Consider the following 19376-nt stretch of genomic DNA (forward strand, 5'->3'; position numbering starts at 1 on the left):
AAGGCTCGAATTTCTTACGTGATTCATGCGTTTACGCGACTTTTGGGCAGTGTGACCAGGCCCTAAAGCAATTTCATTTGCAAAATACAAGTACTTTACAAGAAAAAGCAAATAATTACTGTGCTTTGTAATCTATTTTCCCCCATTTGTTGCAAATTGTTTCAGAGTAAACGTGGAAAGTAACAGTAGACGACATGCTTGTCTCGCCATTCAGGGACGTTACATGCATGGCCACAAGTGTCCGCTTCAGTAATTACCAATTTTGTGATGCAAAATTTGTCCTTGTTTGAGGTTTGCTGCTCCCCCATCATTGGTGTTTATTCAAAGGCAGTTGAGTCTAAAAAGGCACCTCGGCCAAATAGGACCGAAATGAGGGAAATGGGTCTTTTGTCAGTGATGATACACAATTACACAATCGTCATTGTCCAAACATCTGAATGTACTCATTTAGATGCACATAATCAGGTGGTGGTGATGATTGGAACTTGATCCAAGAAAGACCTCCGTTCATAGTCCATATGTGTGGTAGGACCATGGTGTTACTGTTATAGTATGGGTTTTCATGCAACAGTATACAAATGACGCACAGGTCTGAGTGCATCAGTCAGAATTGTGTGCATAAGGTAACTATGGAATGCTTAACCCACGAAACCCACGAGGCGAAGCCGAGTGGGTTTAGGCGACACATGTAAATTCCATAGTTACTGCATGCACACTTTATTCCGACTGACACACGAAAAGACATGTGGGTCATCTGTTTTATAGAATGGGTCAATTTTCTTGCCAAAAACGCATTTTTATGCCTCCGCCACGAAGTGGTGCCGGATGCATTATGTTTTCGGGTTGTCCGTCCATCCGTCCTTCCATCCGTCCGTAATGAATTTTGTGGACAGCGTAACTAAAAAACCTTTTGAGGTATCCCAATGAAACTTGGCGTGTATTGTGTATTAGGGGGTGAAGTTGTGCTTATCAACTTTTGGGTGCACATGCTCAAGGTCAAATATCAAAGGTCAAGGTCAAATGCTTAAAAATTCACTATTTCCCCCATATCTATGCAATGCCAGAAGATATTTTCTTGAAACTCAGTGTATACATGTATTACCCAATTAAGATTCTCCGGTGAAAGTTTGGGGTCATGAGGTCAAAGGTCAAAAGGTCAAGTTAAAATCTTAAAATTGCACTTTTTTCTCCGTATCTAGGAAGTTGTTCAAGATATCATCATGGAACATAGTACATACATGAATGCATGAACTGACTAGCAGTGATTATTTAGGCAATTTGGGGTTCATGGGGTCAAAGGTCAAGGGCAACACTTCAAAATTCTACTTTTCCCTCATATTTATGCAATGCCAGCAGAATTATGTTTTTTTAAACTTGGTGTATGCATGTATAACCCAATAAAGTTTCTCTGGGAAATGTTTGTTTTTGTTTTGGTGTTTTTTGCCAAAAAAGGTCAAAGGTCAAAGATCAAGTGAAAGTGCTGAATTTACTTCTTCCATATCTCGGAAGTAGCTCAAGTTGTCTTGATACTTAGTACATATTTATGCATGTTCTGCCTGACAGTGATTCTCTTATTATGAATTTTAGGGTCAAAGGCCGGATGAAAATGGTACCAATTTACTATTCAATGCAGAAACTGCACTTTTTCTCCGTACCTTGAAAATTACTGAATGCATAAACTTAACAAAGGGTCAAAGTCAAGTTTAAGTCCTTAAATCCCCAAATACACGCTCTCCTATTCATCCAATTAAATCTAGGTCAAGGAAGGTGAACATTCAACACATTTGTGACAAACATGTCATTTTAATTGCCAATTTTGTGAAAATGTAATCACACATTGTCCACATGTACTATAGACCTATTAGGAGAATCATGCATTATGGCGGAGGCATACCAGTCGCATAGCGACATTTCTAGTTCTATCATGTTACCCGATGACAAATTCACTGGATGCATTTCCTTTTGGCTTGACATAGACGAGAGCCCGAAAACCATGCATCAGTTTATACTGGACGCATGGTTTCTCTTCAGAACCATGCATCAGTACCATGCATCAGTAGAAACTGAGGATGCATGGTTGTTTTAGCCAATAGGCGTCTCATACTGAGTGTGGGAACACTTGCTTGATGCGCGAACCTTTGTTACAAGTGCGCATACTCTTGCTACAAGGGCGCGATAAAATGTTTACCACTGTGACTCGGCGTGTGGCCAGTATATATAAACACGTAGCTCTCGACCAATGAGATCGCAGGATTCTCGCTACCCATTCTATTATGCTCATTATCTGGAAATTGAAAGAACTTTATAGATAGTATCTAGTCTCTGCAAGAAAATTTGACTTTGACACAAAATTGACTTTTCGTTAACATGGACAAGGTCACCAAAAATGTTGCTAAATGTCTATTTCAAAAATTTCAATGCTCTTTTAGAGGCTTATATCTTCAACATTTCATCACCTTAGGTTCTAAAATATTATGCTGTTAAAGGCTTTGACTTGCGCAGTAATTTTGAAAAAAAAATTCAGGGCATTCATGCAAGCCATTTTCATGGAGAGCCCCCTCAAAATTGACAAAAATGAAAAATGTGCAAACTTCAAGGTCAGGGATCACCCTTCGTCCCACCTAGGAATGGCATCAGTTTTTGTGTAACTATAGACATTTACCTTCATTTTCTTGGGCTACCAAAGAAATTTTGCTCCTGAAATGTTCGCAATGGCAAATTTACTCACAGAAAATGGTCGTAAATGGCCTTGTCCCCATGTAATATCACATATTGCTAATTGGGTTTAGAGGGCATTTCACATGTCCATGCCGTCAAGATGAAAAGTCCTAGCCTTGAGATATTTGAAGTAGGGGTAAAATACATATTTTAGTAATATATACCACATAACACTTTTATTGCATGATAATGACCTTGAAATTTATATCTAAAATTTGATAAAAACAATAAATTGCTCCATTTTCCTCATTGAATCGCATGTAAATGCAAGTGTTCTAAAAGACTTTTCCCAGAGCAGTATTTCAAGAATTATGAAAGCTAAGGTTCTAAACTATTTGTGCTCTCTTTTAAGACTTAGTGTTTATTCCTGCCTACAAGCATTAAAGATACTTCACATACTTTAAGATAATGACCAACACTCTTATAAATTTCTTTCACAAACACAAAGACTTTCCATGATGTTACTGTACATGTATGCACTTTTAGTAATTTAGGACTACTTGAAACTATATTACAAGCAAGGCTTTCTTCTGACAATTACCTTGCCTTATTGACCTTCAAAATCTACAAATATTATTACCTAATCTTAACATTTACCATCATAATAGGCCCATACTTTAAAGCATGACTAATACTTGATTTTTTTTTTCACAAACACAAAGGTGTTCAATAGAGTTTATTGATTACAAGCTAGTCATTCATAAACATTTTCTAAGATATTACAGTGAGATGATCTCAGTTGAGAATGACCTTGAAATTATGATCATCAAATCAAGAAAAACTTAAACCTGCCCATAGAGACCTGTATTTAAGTAATAATGGACATTGAGCCCAACATCTTATTTTAGCCTGTTAAACACTACATTAAAAGCACAGAGAGTCTACTTTTTTTATTTGTACTGTACCTTATGGAAACTTCAAAATCGTTTCAATTCTCAAATGTGTTTTCATGTTTTTGGAATTTGTTATGTATATTTTTGTTTTGTTAACTTTTTTCTTTTTTATACCCCCGCCAAACGAAGTTTGAAGGGGGTATATAGGAATCAGCGGGCGGTCGGGCGGTCGGTCGGGCGATCGGTCCGTTGCAAATCTTGCGTCGCGAACTACTTCCTCAGTTTTCAATCGATTCCCATAAAACTTGGCACAGATGTGTGCCTTGGGTTGTAGATGTGCAAGACGTATTTTTTGACAGTACCCAAAAGTACGTTGCCATGGTAACGGCATATTATGGGCAAAAATGGGTACAAATCTTGCGTCGCGAACTCCTCCCACAGTTTTTGATCAATTTTTATGATATTAGATACAGATGTTCATCTGAATATATTAATGTGCAAGACACATATTTCCGCAGTGGCAAAAAGTGCGTTGCCATGGTAACGGCATGTTATTGGTAAAATATAGGGCAAAATGCTTCATGGCAAAACTGCTTCATCAGTGTTCTTCCAATTCTCATGGAATTCATATCGAATGTTTGTCTTAGGATATAGGTCAGCATGTCACATTTCTTGACAGTGACAAAAAGTATGTTGCCATGGTAACAGCTCACATATTATGAGCCAAAATGATGGAAAATTTTGTGTTGCAAACTACTTCCTCAGTTTTTGCCCAGTTTCCATGAAACTTGGGACAGATGTGTGCCTTTGGTTGTAGATGTGCAAGACGCATTTTTTGACAGTACCCGAAAGTACGTTGCCATGGTAACGGCATATTAATGGCAGAAGATCAAGGAAAGATCTTGCGGATTTAACTACCTCCTCAGTTTTTTGACCAAAGCTTATGAAATGTGGCACACACCTTGATCTTGGTGGGAAGATGTGGAAGACATATTTTTCAGACGTGTCGGAAGCTGCGTTGCCATGGTAACGGCATATAAATGGCAGAAGATCAAGGAAAGATCTTGAGGATTTAACTACTTCCTCTGTATTCGACTGAAGCTCATGAAATGTGGCACACACATTGGTCTTGGTGGGAAGATGTGGAAGACATATTTTTCGGACGTGTCGGAAGCTGCGTTGCCATGGTAACGGCATATAAATGGCAGAAGATCAAGGAAAGATCTTGTGGATTGAACTACTTCCTCAGTTTTTGACAAAAGCTTATGAAATGTGGCACACACAATAGTCTTGGTGGGAAGATGTGCAAGACATATTTTTCGGACGTGTCGGAAGCTGCGTTGCCATGGTAACGGCATTTAAATGGCAGAAGATCAAGGAAAGATCATTCCTTGGGTAAGACTGTCGTCACGGGGCGGGGGTATTAATCACCTTCAGTGATATTTCTCGTTTTCATTTGAAATTGTCACTGCCCACTTTTCTACCTTAATTAGAGTAAAATTAATCAAAGTGATAGTAAAAATGGTCAAATTTTTATGAGTTACATCACAAAGCACTGTTTTCCATAGGAAATGTAAAAAAGAAAATCACAAAATTGTCCCCTTTTTGTCTTTTACCATGTATGTTCCAAGGCAGGAATACAGTAGGTATTTCTCGGGATTTTAAAGGTCATAAGTTTGAGGGTCATTGTCAAAGAAAGCAAGTAATTGTAATATATCTTGCAAGCACTTTCATAGATTACTCCCAGTATAAAAAGAGCTTTTGTGTTTGTGAAGGAATCACTATGTGAATTACTGTATACGCCATACAGGGTGATGGCCCAGACAGAACGGAACACCTACGTTCTTTAATTTCAGCAATATTGTTGCAAATATGTCATTATTTTGCATACTATTGAATGGAAAGGCCATTCTTTTTCCAATAAAATGACACCAAGTTCTTTAATTTTGGTTTATGTGTTATGATTTAAGGACCATTTTTGTCAACCCTTGCAATTTTCAAATGTGATAATTTTGCACTCTCAGAGATACCGAAACCAGCGAGAATTTGGCTTGCCGTAGAACCACATTATTCACAATGATAACGGACAATGACAATTACACCTTCCGCCCCACATTCCACACATTGTGAATGCTACTGGTTCTAGATGGCAAGCCGAATTCTCGCTGGTTTCGGTATCTCTGAGAGTGCAAAATTATCACATTTTGAAAATTGCAAGGGTTGAAAAAAATGGTCCTAAAATCATAACGCACTGACCAAAATTGAAGAATTTGGTGTCATTCTATTGGAAAAAGAACGGCCTTTCCAATAGTATGCGAAATAATGACATATTTGCAACAATATTGCTGAAATTTAAAGATCTTTGGTGTTCCGTTCTTTCTAAATTTTCGCGAATCAGGAATTTCCGACAATTTTGCGAGTGGTTAAATTCACAATCGTGGAGTCCTGTACTGAATGGAGAGGTGTACACACCTACTTCACATTCACATCGGGATCAGAGTCAATATTTTCGCGTGTCCTTAATTTCGCGAATAACACCTGACTCGCGAAATTCGTGAAAATAAAAACCTTGCAAAATATTCGGCGTATACATTATGCCTTAAAACACCTGTTAATGTTATGTGTGTAATTTAAGAAATTTAATTGGCAGCTATTTTTAGAAGCACTTCAAGGTCAAGGGTATAACATTCTTGATCAAATTTACACTAAATCTTTATGTGCTTGTAAATACCTGTAACTTGACTGTATTATGATGTAAATAACACAGTCTGCAAGAATCTTCAGCTTATTATAAAAAGCAGACTTAACCAGAAGAAGAAAGAAGAGCTGTTTAGTGTTAGCATTCACAATTCTTGAAATATTGCTCTGCTAAAAGTCTTTCAAAAAACATCTGTACATGCAATGCAATGAGAAAACTGGAGCAATTTATTGTTTTCATCAAATTTTTGATGAAATTTCAAGGTTATTATTATGCAATTAATGTATTTTGCGGCATATGAATTATGTATAACAGACTATCCCTACTGTAAACATCACAGGGCTAGGGCTTTTCATCTTGAAGGCATGGATATTTGAAATGTCCTCTACCATTGTAAACCCACTATGTGATACGTAAATACAGCGTTCTTAAGAGTGTTCTAATGTACTGTGTCCAGATGGGCTCATGTTTTACCCGATCCTTCCCGATCTGATAAAATTGTCAAATCTCGGTGAGAACAGCAGAGTGGAACAGGGGCTTTACAAAATGTTCTGGACCAAATTACTTTCAGTAAAAATTTTGCATACTATGGTCATTGTAATGTGTAGTTGTGCAAGACACTTTATCATACTTGCCAACATTTTGAAATCCTGAAGAGGTAGATTTTGCGAGGGAGCGAAGCGACCAAGCTCAAGCGCGCTTGCGTGCGAGGGGGGGGGGGAGGGTGTGGACTTTTTTTGTTTTTCAATATCAAAATATGAGATTTGGTGCATGCTTTTTAACCTTTTAACCTGGCTGAATATGGCATTTTTGAGGAACGAGTTCCTTGAAATTATTATCAGTATTCTAATTATTAGCTTATTTTAGGGAATCAGCGCACAATGAAGGGAAAATATGACTTCCATTTCATTTTATTGTAGGTTTGCTACAAAATCGGTAGATCAGAATAGAAAATCGGTAGCCGGTCAAAACCTCTAAAAAGCGGTAGTCTACCGCCCAAAGCGGTAGAGTTGGCAAGTATGCTTTATTTGTGTACATGTGTGACATAAATGATTGACCTTGTCCTAACTCTCTGAGTTTTTGAGTATTTGACTTAGAAGTTTGGCACATGTGACCACTACAGTATGTAGATGTGCAGTACACATCTCCTGTTAATGTTGAATAATGCATTGCCATAGTACAATATTTTGTTACTAAAACGCATACAAAAATATTGTGGATCCAGGAAATCCCCTCAGTCTTTGAGCATTTAGCTTGAAATTAGGCACATTTGAACGCTATGGTACATAGATGTGCAAACTCCATCTTTCGTATAGGAATCACTCTGAGGTTGGGTGGTCGGGCGGTCAGTCGCTTAGTAAGTCCGGCGGTCGGTCCGTTGCAAAATCTTGTGGATTGAACTATTCATTTTTTGAGCAATTGACCCCGAATTTGGCATGTGTGACCACTATATCAAAGGTAGATGTGCAAGACACCTTCTTCGTTGTATCACATAATGCATTGGCATGGTAATGGCAAATTTCATAAAAACTTGGGGTTTTTTTTATTAAATAAAATCATGCAAAATTTTGGATTCAGCTAACTCAGTTCTTGAGCATTTGGCTTCAAATTTGGCACATGTGAACACTACTTAGTATATTACCTAGATGTGCAAAATTTGTCTTTTATCATTGTTGAGAAGTGTGTTGCCATGATAACCGCATATTTTGAATTAAAATCATACAATAATATTGTGAATTCAGCTAACTCCCTAAGTATTTGAGCTTTTGGCTTGAAATTTGGCACATGTGACCACAATGATATGTGACCGTGCACCACAAAACAAACAAAAAGTCGCATGCACTGATTTTGTGTGAGGACTGAAAATAGGTGAAATGGGTCAACCTCACCAATTTTGAGTTTTTCATATTTTCTGAAAGAGCAAATTTTCTTCTACTTTATGTTAAAGTTTGGGATCATAAAACAAACAGGAACTTGTGTTTTCAGCAGTTTTTTTCAAACACTTGTTGGTGGAATAGTGTGATTAGGTGTTTTTCATAGAGCCTTCTTTTTATTTCTTAAAAACCTTGTCCATACCCTTCATGTTCAACTCCAATAACTTTAGAAAGAGTAGTGCTACTGCATTGAAAGTTGGCATTAATCATCTACAGAATGTGTTAATGAAGCATGCTCAATTTCAGCTTAATCTGATAATCCCTTTATTGCTGTTGCTGTGATGGTCAACATCCTGTTTTTTGTTCCATTCGTCCCACAGCTAGCACAGTTTGGTAAAGATTAAGCGCTTGAAGAGACCCTGTACTTCAGAGCCTGTTTTCTCACTTCACACTTTTCCAGAGTGTGTGCTTTCTTTCCAGTATTTAGATAGGTTAGGAGAGTCCATTTGAATTTGTTGTACCTCATTTTAAAACTTAGAGTCTGCTCTTTCAAAATCTGTTCTTAACTAAAAATCCATGTCTGGTGACTTTTTGTTGGTTTTGTGATGCAGGGTCACATATATACACATACAATTGTAGTTGTGCAAACTTCACCGTTTGTTGATGTCAAACATTGTGTTGCCATGGGAAACAACATTTTTTTAATGAATATCATGGAAATTGCTGTGTATTTATCCTACTCAGTTTTTGAGCACTTGACTTGAGATATGGCACATGTGGCTACCAGTGAGCAAAATACATTTATTCAATGTTGAACAATGCATTGCTGTCATAACAATTTTTTTTTCCATGATATAAAACATACAAAATTGTTGCTGGTTGAGTTACATTGTAACTCCCTCAGCATGAGGTGGGGGTAGTAGTCACATTAAGGGATAGTTCTAGTTTGTCATTGTTGAACAATGTGTTGCCATGGTAATAGCATATAAATACTTTGAATTTCGTACAAAAATATTTTGGTTTCAACTAACTTTTTCAGTTCTAGATTATTCGACTAAAAGGGAACGCAAACCCAAAGAGCAATGTGGATTGAGTGAAAGCAGCAACATTAGTAGAACACATTAGCGAAAGTTTGAAGAATATCGAACAATCGATGCAAAAGTTATGAACTTTTAAAGTTTTGGTGTTGGAACCGCTGGATGAGGAGACTACTAGAGGTTATGACGTATAAGTGGACAACAATATAAAGAAAATATAAAGAAAATTCCACAAAAAATCATTTTCATGAAAATTACTAATTCCATCAACTTGGTACTGACATATGTCAAGGGTAGCAATTATTCCCCCTGCTTTCTGAAAGCGGTTTTGCTAGTCAAGTGCTCTTTCATAATGGTAGAAAAGTGTTTTGTTGAATTTTCTTTATATTTTCACGCTTCCTGTTGTTTTGTTTTGTTTTGTTTTTCAAGCCTTGAATGTGCTGCATTGTGCGATAAACAAACTAACAAACAAACACAACTTTACTTAGTTTGGTGCAATTGTGACGTTAAGTACCGTGCATTTGAATTTTTTTGGTCATTTATGACTGCTCCTTTCCTCTCTTCCGCTGTCTTTTGAGTCAACCTGCTGTCATATTTACTACAAACACAATTGACAAGTGAGTTTCCAATCGCATGTTACGCAATTTATGTGGCCATTTGCAACTCTGATACGTTCAAACAATGTTCCCTATCGATCTGTTTTCACGTTGGAAGTCAGTGCCGCCTAGTGTTGCTGTTCACTTTTTGTTTCGCTTCCATTGTCGAACATTGCGGTAGAAAAGCTGGGATAGTTCATAAAGCTAAACGAAGAGCATACGCTACAGATCGAGCGACCATCTGGCCCCTGGGAGCCACTTTTTTTCACAGGGGTGCTGAACCCTTGACCCTCTCATTCGGTTGCCGGACCATATTAGCAGCGTATCAGCATGTGGGGGGGGGGGGGGGGGGGATGCATCGGCCATACAAGCACTTCAACAATTTTGGGGGGCGGGGGTGGGGTGGGGACAGGGGGAGGTGAAGGGAGGGGATAGGGACATTGAAACGAGGGTGAGAAAGCCCTCTACTACACAAGGAAACTTGCATTTATAGTGAAATTCAACACACTTCATGTAAAATTTTGACATTCTTCAATCAAACACAGAAAGAAAATTGAATACTCGTGGACTATGTTCATGGATGAAATGTTGTTGAAAGTGGGACAATTTGTATTTGTTATCTCTTGATCCGTGTGTGGGTCTTTCACTTTGTATATGTCCATGGAAGGAAACCTACAGGGGGAGAGTGTGGGAGGTGGGAGGGGGTATCCCCCTCGCACACGAGGGAGATTTTGAATTTTCAGACCTGAAATTCAGTGGTCTGGTGCACACTTTTGGTGAAATTTGGTGAAAGTATGAGAAAAATATTCACAGAAATGTTAATGACCATTAAATTGGGGTATAATCAGCTCTTGTTCCACGTCAGCCCGACCAGACGCTGCTAGTACGCTGTGCGAATACAGCGTCTGACAGTCGAGGCATGCAGCTTCAAAGTGGGGAACCTCAAGACAACTACAAAACTTATGAAAATGTATACGTTTCTTCTAAAAACAGTATACATTACTCACGTTAAATGCATGCTTGTATTACAGAAGCATTGTTCGCCACACCGGGTCCATAGAGAGCCCTCGCAGTAAGTCCGTGGAACAAAAAAAATGGCAATTTCTGGCGCAATTCCTGACCGTTGGGGTTCATCGTTGCAGAATTCAAAATGGCACCTTGACCTCTGCAAATTATGCGCATGCATGACCGAAAGTGCTCCAAAGCGAGCACGGCGTGTGCGTTGAGAGCGTATTACAGATTCAACCTATATCGTATGGCGTACTGCCCAACGTCGTCTGCTGCGGAGAGATGTTATGCGTGCGTGCGCTGCTTGAGTGTAGCAGCACGGTCAATAGCGCGACCTTTTGAAAGGGCATTCACATCACATATTCAAATTGGCCTGGCATGAAGGACGATGTACCGTTTGGACATGCTGGATATAATCATCAATTTCGGTAAGTTGCATAATGTGAATTTAAATTTTGATAGCATAGATATGGAGTCTCATTATTGAACATTTTATTAGATGAGTTTGTGGTGACAAAAAAATGATCTAAAGTATCAAAATTCAAAGCGATCGCATGGCGATCGTTGAACTCTCTTCGTGGTTGGTGGTCCCGACTGTACAGCCCTGTCGCTACCTACAGCGACTGGGCTGTGTATAGTTAGTTCCACGTGTGTGTCATCACTGTTTGATAACTATATGGAAGTTGAGGAGGCGGGAATGGGATGGGAGGGGTAACCCCCTCCCACATGACGGAGCTTTTCCATTTTTAGAATTGAAATACAATGTACAACGATCTGATGCACACTCTTGGTGGAATGCCCTGGAATTTGTATCAAACAAATGTAGTAAGTCATCTATGGAGGGAGACCAAGCGGGGCAAGGATGTGGAAGGATGTATCCCCCTCCTCCCTGACAGAGCTTTTACATCTTTATGATTGCTATTCAAAGATGTGAAATTTCTGGCGCACACTTTTATTTGATATGTAATGTAATGTATCTATAATCAATGCACAGGATGGAGGCTAATATAGCAAGGGGAGGGTTTTAGAAGGGGGTGTCCCCTAACCCCTCCCATTCGAGAGCGCCTTTGTATTTTAAGGATTGAAATGAAAATACATTGTCTCTACACAATTATAGTCATTTATGACGGAATATTTGAAAAACTGCCAAACAAAGAAGCATAATCCCACCAAATGTAGTGGGGGAATAAAGGTAAACTGAAAGAGAATATCCCCTTCCCACATGAAGGAACTTTGGAATTTGTTTGAATTGAAGTGGCAGATCTCGTGCGCATTTTTTGATGAATTATTCCGAAAGTGTCGATCTCAAAAAGTCTACTAAGTGTATAGAAGTTGGCCTAATGGGGAGGGTGTGGGAGGGGGGTATCCCTCCATGCTAGGGACATTTTCCATTTTTAGAATTGGAATTAAACGATTTGGTGCACTTTTGGTGAAATATCTGGACAGTTTCTATCATAATTTTCCACATTGTGGGGATATTCTTATGGGGGGGGGGGGGATACCCCCACGATGTGTACTACTACTAGGTCTATGGAGGGGAACTAAGCGGGAAATGGTTTCGGCCTAAATGAAAGGAGGGTATTATATTCCAACACGACAAAACTTTTGAATTTTTTGAACTGAAATGACAGATCTTTTGATGAAAGAAAATTCGGAAATATGTCAATCTTATGGGAAAGAACCAAAGGAGGAGGGTGTGGGAGGGGGTATCCCCATACCATGCGAGAGAGAGATATTGTATTTTCAGAATTAAACTGCAACAATTCCTTGCACAGTTTCAGTAAAATATTTGGCCAGTTTTGCATGAAAAAAGTAAGAAAATCTCCGACATCTCAAAAAGTATTGGGGGGGGGGGGGGTAATATCATGGCAACTGCCCCGCACCCCTGCATACGAGGGAGTTTTTGCATTACTCTAGAATAAAAAGGAAAATATCTTGGGACGAGGTATTTCCCTCCAACACAACGGAGATTTCGCATTGTCAGGAATTGACTGGTGCACACTTTGGGTGAAAGATTGGGACAGTTACGAATTTTAAAGAAAATGGACATCCTGATAATTGCTAGGGGGGGGGGCAAAATGATATGGTGCTCCCCCCTCCATCGACACTCCCCTGAAGGGGGTCCCCTCCCCCATAGATGAGGGAACTTCAGCATTTTTAGACTTGAAATTCAGCAATCTAGCAAGCCCTTCAGGTAGCATATTTTGAAAAATTTTCAATAGAAAAGTAGGAAAAGTGAAATATCCAGGGACAATGGGAATATCTTGATAGTGCTGTCTGCACTTATTAGCTTGTTCTGCGTGGGAGGGGTGTCCCCGTCCCACGCTATTGACATTTCGCATTTTCAGAAGTGAAATTCAGCAATCTGATGCACATTTTGGGTGGGATATTCGGACAATTTTCTATTAAAAAAACAAGCAATTTTTCCTGAAAAAAAAACCAGTTAAAACAGTTGGGGATGCAGAAGCACCTCCAACTTTTATTTTTCATAGGGGTGCTATGCCCCCCTGCTCCAAAAAGTCAGGGGTGCTGCAGCACCCCCAGCACCCCCGGCTCCCATGGGCATGAGCGTACTGGCATCTGTTGTAGCAACAACAATGGAGCATGCACGCATGGACAAAACATTTCCGACACGCTGCGAGACATATCTCCGAAAGCCGAACTATGTAAATGTGTCCTACGCACTAGCCAATCGCGTGCGAGATGCTGCGCCGTAGCAACACTGGGCATTATATTGGTGCAGCATTCGAAAGAAGATCGAAGCTGATGAGTGCGATACAACATAGGGTGAAAGAAAGATATCGTTTAGAGGGGTGAAGGTTCAGGTGTGGGTTTCTTCAGTTTGTCTCTCTCTACAAATTAAATTTGTTAAGATCGCACCTGCTGATCTGTAAATTAACAAACATGTCTGTAAATTAACAAACCTGTCATCTACTGCTGTAGCAGTAGATGACAGGTTCGAGTCCCACTGGTTCCTTTTTTCCGACATGTTTGTTAATTTACAGATCAGCAGTTGCGATCTTAACAAATTTAATTTGTAGAGGGAGACAAACTGAAGAAACCCACACCTGAACACAACACAGGGTGTTTAAAATTCCATTTTCAATAGGAAAGACTTTAACTCTTATGCTATGGAATTTAGTGTAGATGTAGAAAACATATCAACGATTCTATTTCTGCAAAAACCCCAAATAGACCAAAATTATGGTCAAATCTTTGTACCCTGCTTAGGAGGGAATTTTCTCTTGCGACTTTTGCCTGAAACCGTTGTCGCCGGTCACATATTTTGAATGAAAATCATACAAAAATATTGTGAATTCAGCTAACTTCCTCAGCATGTGAGCATTTGGCTTGAAATTTGGTTCGTGTGACCGCTTTGATATGTGACCCTGCATCACAAAACCAGCACAAAGTCGCCAGAGATTTTTAGTTATGGGCAAATTCTGGAAGAGCAGACCCGAAGCTTTAAAATGATGTATAACTCAATTCAAATGGACTCTCTTAGCCTCTGGAAAAGTGTAAACTGAGAATAGAGGCTCTGAAGTACAGGGTCTATTCAGGCGCTTAATCTTTACCAAACCATGCTAGCCGAGCGATGAAAGGGAAAAAAAACAGGATGTAAACCACTGGAGCAACAACTTGAGCACTTGACTTGAGATACATGGCACATGTGATTAACAATGGGCAAAATACATCTTTATCAATGTTGCACAATGCATTGCCATGGTAGCAACATTTTTTTTTGTCACTAGAAAGCATACAGAATTATTGCTGCTTGAGCTAACCCAATATTTAATATTCAATAACCACATTGAGTGATAGTTATAGTGTTTATTGGTGTTTATGCACATTCCCACATACAAGAATAAACAAACAAAATACAAACACAGACACAGACACACACATTCACACACAAATAAAACTTTCTCCCCCTCACGCTCACTACACTCGTCCACAGAAGTATTAATACATGGGATATTTTCAGTTTAGTGTCAATTTATTTCATACTTCTCATACATGTATATATGTATATACATAAATACTAAACAAGAATAATACTCCTAATAGCACAAATTCTTGTACCTTGTCAATAATAAACAAACAGAAGAATGAACAACTGTACATACATGATATACACAGTAATTCTAATCATGACAACTGGTCAAAGAGAAGTATGGTGGAACCTACATTTGGCTGTAAGCCCCAAATAATCAGTGTATGTGAATAAGAAATGGAGAGTGGATAACAAGTTCAGACAAGATAACATGAATGCCTATATGATTTTAAAAAGAATGAAAATTATAAAACCCACAATTGTGACCAAACTTTCATGTTGTTTCAGTGTAAAACATGATTTGTGTATTCTATACTTTTGTATGCACAAGACTGTTGTTGCATTAGTATTTAGAACTATGAAAGTAATGCATGGAGATTTACAGAAATATTAAAGTGTAAGATGTCAGATTTCTACTTTTAAAGGTCCAAGTACACTTACAGAGTTAGCATGCATAAGGCCTTGACAAAACCTGTGAACAATTATAAGGTACATGTAGTAAAGAGAAGAGTTCATCAGAGACTATCTAATTGGTGTGCATTAGAGCATGAGGGGTAAGGGAACATACACGTGTAGCTGTTTGCATGCTGGTTATTATACAATTATTTCACCTCTCCCTTTTGAGAGCTGTATTGCAATCTGTACATTCGGATAGAAAAATAATTTTTCGTGTCAGAAAATGTTCAAACCTTGATTAGCCTCATTGACCAGGAATTCATGTTAAATGAAAATATTTAAAAATTGACCTAGTAACTATTTGTAAGTTTCTGATGCAAGGTCAGAGATTAGAGCAGTTTATGAATAATGTCTTCAAGAAATCAATATTGAAACTAGAAAGAAAGGTTGGGTTTTAGTATCCCGACATCAATGTTGTGTTCATGTAACTGTTCAACCTCATTTTACACATGCTCTGAATGCAAACAACCTTGAATTAAATTTTTGTAAGCATTTCATTTCTTTCTTGTATGATCATTCATATTCATTGCAGGTGTATCGCCATGGAGATCGCTCACCTGTTGGAACGTTTCCAACAGACAGATACCAGGAGGATTTTTGGCCTCAAGGATGGGGTCAACTGACCAAAGTAAACCCATGCATCACAAGCAATCAAATGACCATTTCACCAGTAATCTTAAAGCAAGTTTGAATGACCTACCCAATAAAGCAGCTGTCACATGTGATATGCCAGTGAACAACTGGATACTAATACTAGTCTGTATGATGTAGCAGTATGGATTTCTGATCATGAAAGTCATATTTTACATGCTTCTTTTTCATGTACATGATCTTCGTGCAGAATGATGTAAAGTGATGCGAAGTTGTCATATTTCGCTGAATTTTTTATCTTCAAATCAATGTTCAACCTTTAAGTGGCTGGTTGCTTTTATTCTTTTGTAGGGGGGATAAGGGATGTAAAGTCCAGTATTGTGGTGGAAAGGTAGTATTACATTGATACTTGTATTAATTTTTTGAATGGAAACAATGGTAATATATTTTAAGTGAAAATATAGATAAGAGTTGAAATCTTTGATGAGCAGTATAGTACAAAGATTTTGGATGTCATTTGCAGATATTTATTGATTTCTCATTTTCCTTCCCATTTGTAGCTAGGAATGCAGATGCAGTATGAAGTTGGACAGTTCCTAGGGGAACGCTATAATGGGTCTCTCTTCCAGAACTCTACATACACAAGGGAAGAGGTATATTTTCGGAGCACTGATGTTGATCGCTGCCTCATGTCAGCTGCAAGCAATCTAGCAGGACTTTTTCCACCATCTGAATCAGAGAAATTCAACCCTAATATAGCATGGCAGCCACTTCCAATACACACAGAGCCAAAGGAAGAAGACTATGTGAGTGAGTGTATCTTTGCTGTTGTACCTAAACTAGAAGTGCTATATGACATAAGGAGATAGTACCTTCAGTATTATGTGTTCATGTGTCAAGTGATTGTCAACCTATGGAATATTGATGTAAGATATGTCATCAAGTAAGGACCCACCCCTTACCAAATACAATTGATCTCATCTTATTATCAGCTGATCCGAGTATCCTCTTGGATCACCTTCTGTATCTGTGCTGATTCTTTGTTTTTCTTCTTTATTTCTCCCCAAATGTTGTGCAGAGGTTAAGTCAAAAAGCTCTTTGACTATCAATTTCAAACTGATACCCTATATGTATTGTGTCCCAAAGACGACAAGTCTAATAAAATCATTGTGATCAGTCGACCGTGACGTCACTATGACGTCATTATCTGAAATCACATTCTCATTCCTTTGCAAGCTTAGGTTTTTTAAGAAATTTGATAACTAGAGCACTCGCATAGGAGACCTAATCGAGCACATATCCCCCGAACCCATCTCCCATCCCCCATCTGGATTACTTTTTAGGCCAGTATGTTGTATAATATGGCAACTGTCGCAGGATACAATAAAATCTGATGAGAAATGAGGCTGGTATATAGCACATACAAGGAATACTGTATACGCTATAATTTTCGCGTACATAAATTTTCGCGAATTGGCGCTGTCACACATTTTCGCGAGTGGTTAAATTCGCGATTGGGGGACCAGAGAAAATATGAAGTGGCAAAGAAAGTGTGAATTTTCAACTTACTAGCAAATAAGAATGATACTAGTTATACACTGCATGAAAAAAACTTACCAAACTCTGCGAACTAGTAAGTCAGAATTCAACATTTTTGAAGTGGTTAAGTCCATCGCGCTAGATTTCTGACGAGTGGTCCCCTTGCGATAATGGATTGGCTCTCTACAGTATTCGTAAGTAGACGTGGACGTGCGTAAACAAGCTTAGCCAGTATGGTCTGTTCGGTAAGCCGTGACATGGTATACTAGTACTGAAATGTTCGTATCATCAAGGCCAGGGATTCATTTTGGAAGGTAATATTTTCGCGTGTTGTTAATTTCGCGAATAGCTCCCGACTCGCGAAATTCGCGAAAATAAAACCCACGCGAAATATATAGCGTATACAGTATGACATGTCATCCTATCAAAGTTTGAACAGTGAGAGCGCTGGCAATGAAAACTTTTGTTACCTAGAATAACTCCCCATAAACCTCAATAGCAAGTTCAAACAAAATCTGACAAGAAATGTGGCTGATAGAGCATGCACAAGAAATGTGACTGGCATCTAAGTTGGAGCACTGAGGGCACCACCACCACAAGCTGTTGTGTCCTACATGTACATGTAGAATGACCATTCGTTCACCGATCCTTAGCAAGTCTGAATAAAATCCCATAAGAATTGAGGTTACATGTAGTACCATACAGCACATGATCAAGGTGACCTTTGACCCTGTAAAAGGTGGAACAGTGAGGGCAGCATTATCAATAGGTATAGGTGTATAGATTTGACTATGATACAGTGCACTCCCGTTATAACGAAATGCTCGGGACCGGCAGTTTTCTTTCGTTATAACGAAACTTCGTTATAACCGAACAAATACAATATACAATGTAATCAAAACAAGGAAACCACGCATATATCATATTCTGTTTGTTGAATACTCATCTTACACTGTGCAGCTATGTGAAACGGGATGGTACACTGTACCTTTTAAATTTCGCTTGGATATGACATTGAAGGGAGCATAAAATTGACAGAAACTGTGCGTGACACACAGAGCGAACACACCGTGATGTGAAGCGTTCGCCCATGCTTGTTCCGCTACATATTTTCGAAAGCGATCCGCACGTCGTTATAACAGAGCACATTTCTTTTCTTTTTCTTTGTCCGTGGGGCTCGGAAAAGACTTCGTTATAACGAAAATTTCGCTATAACCGTGTTCGTTATAAGCGAATTTTGTACCATTGACATTACTGGCGATAATTTTGGGACCAGAAGTTTTACTTCGTTATAACGAAATTTCGTTATAACCGTGTTCGTTGTAACGGGAGTGCACTGTACATTATTTGAATACATGTACATACCAAATTTGAAAAAAAAAAAATCGATCAAGAAACAAGGCCAGCGTTGCACACACAAGCAAGACCCTGTTAAATTGACCTTATTTTCATGTATAAAGACGGAACAAGCAAGGGCGCCATCACCAGAAACAATAGGCGTCTTCGTTTTACCATAATACACCTTCATGCCAAATTTGACGATGATTTAAGAAGAACTACCGCCAGTAGAGCGCTCTCACAAGAAAATCTCTCCGGCGGACGCGGATGCGGCGGCGCAACGAGGCCAAATCCATAGTATCCTCTGAACTCTGTTCGGGGGATACAATTAGGAAATTTAATTGATATTTGCAGAATAGTGAAACATAAAAAAGGCAGAATGAAGTATAAATAATACACTCAAATCTGTTAAACATTCATTTATTTTACTTAAAACTAGAAATGTCGCTATGGCGACTGGTATGCCTCCGCCATAATGCATGATTCTCCTAATAGGTCTATAGTACATGTGGACAATGTGTGATTACATTTTCACAAAATTGGCAAAATATTAAAATGGCATGTTTGTCACAAATGTATTGAATGTTTACCTTCCTTGACCTATGTTTAATTGGATGAATAGGAGAGCATGTAT

The 19376-nt window shown here is 38.7% G+C and overlaps 1 protein-coding gene across 2 annotated transcripts in view; it reads left to right on the forward strand.

Annotated features, from left to right (window-relative positions):
* LOC139714627 (lysosomal acid phosphatase-like) overlaps nt 1–19376 on the forward strand; it is a 53543-nt gene that overhangs the window by 12055 nt on the left and 22112 nt on the right. The window contains exons 2-3 of one of the 2 annotated variants that reach the window (XM_071626307.1): nt 15807–15902; nt 16426–16675. In XM_071626307.1, the coding sequence (XP_071482408.1) occupies nt 15807–15902; nt 16426–16675 (346 nt within the window). The remainder of the gene's footprint in view (nt 1–15806; nt 15903–16425; nt 16676–19376) is intronic. The other variant, XM_071626306.1, reaches the window with a different exon arrangement.

Source organism: Diadema antillarum, unplaced genomic scaffold (assembly GCF_040938485.1).
Source record: "Diadema antillarum isolate AM-2024a unplaced genomic scaffold, OU_Dant_1.0 seq00002351_RagTag, whole genome shotgun sequence".
Classification (NCBI taxonomy): Eukaryota; Metazoa; Echinodermata; class Echinoidea; order Diadematoida; family Diadematidae; genus Diadema; species Diadema antillarum.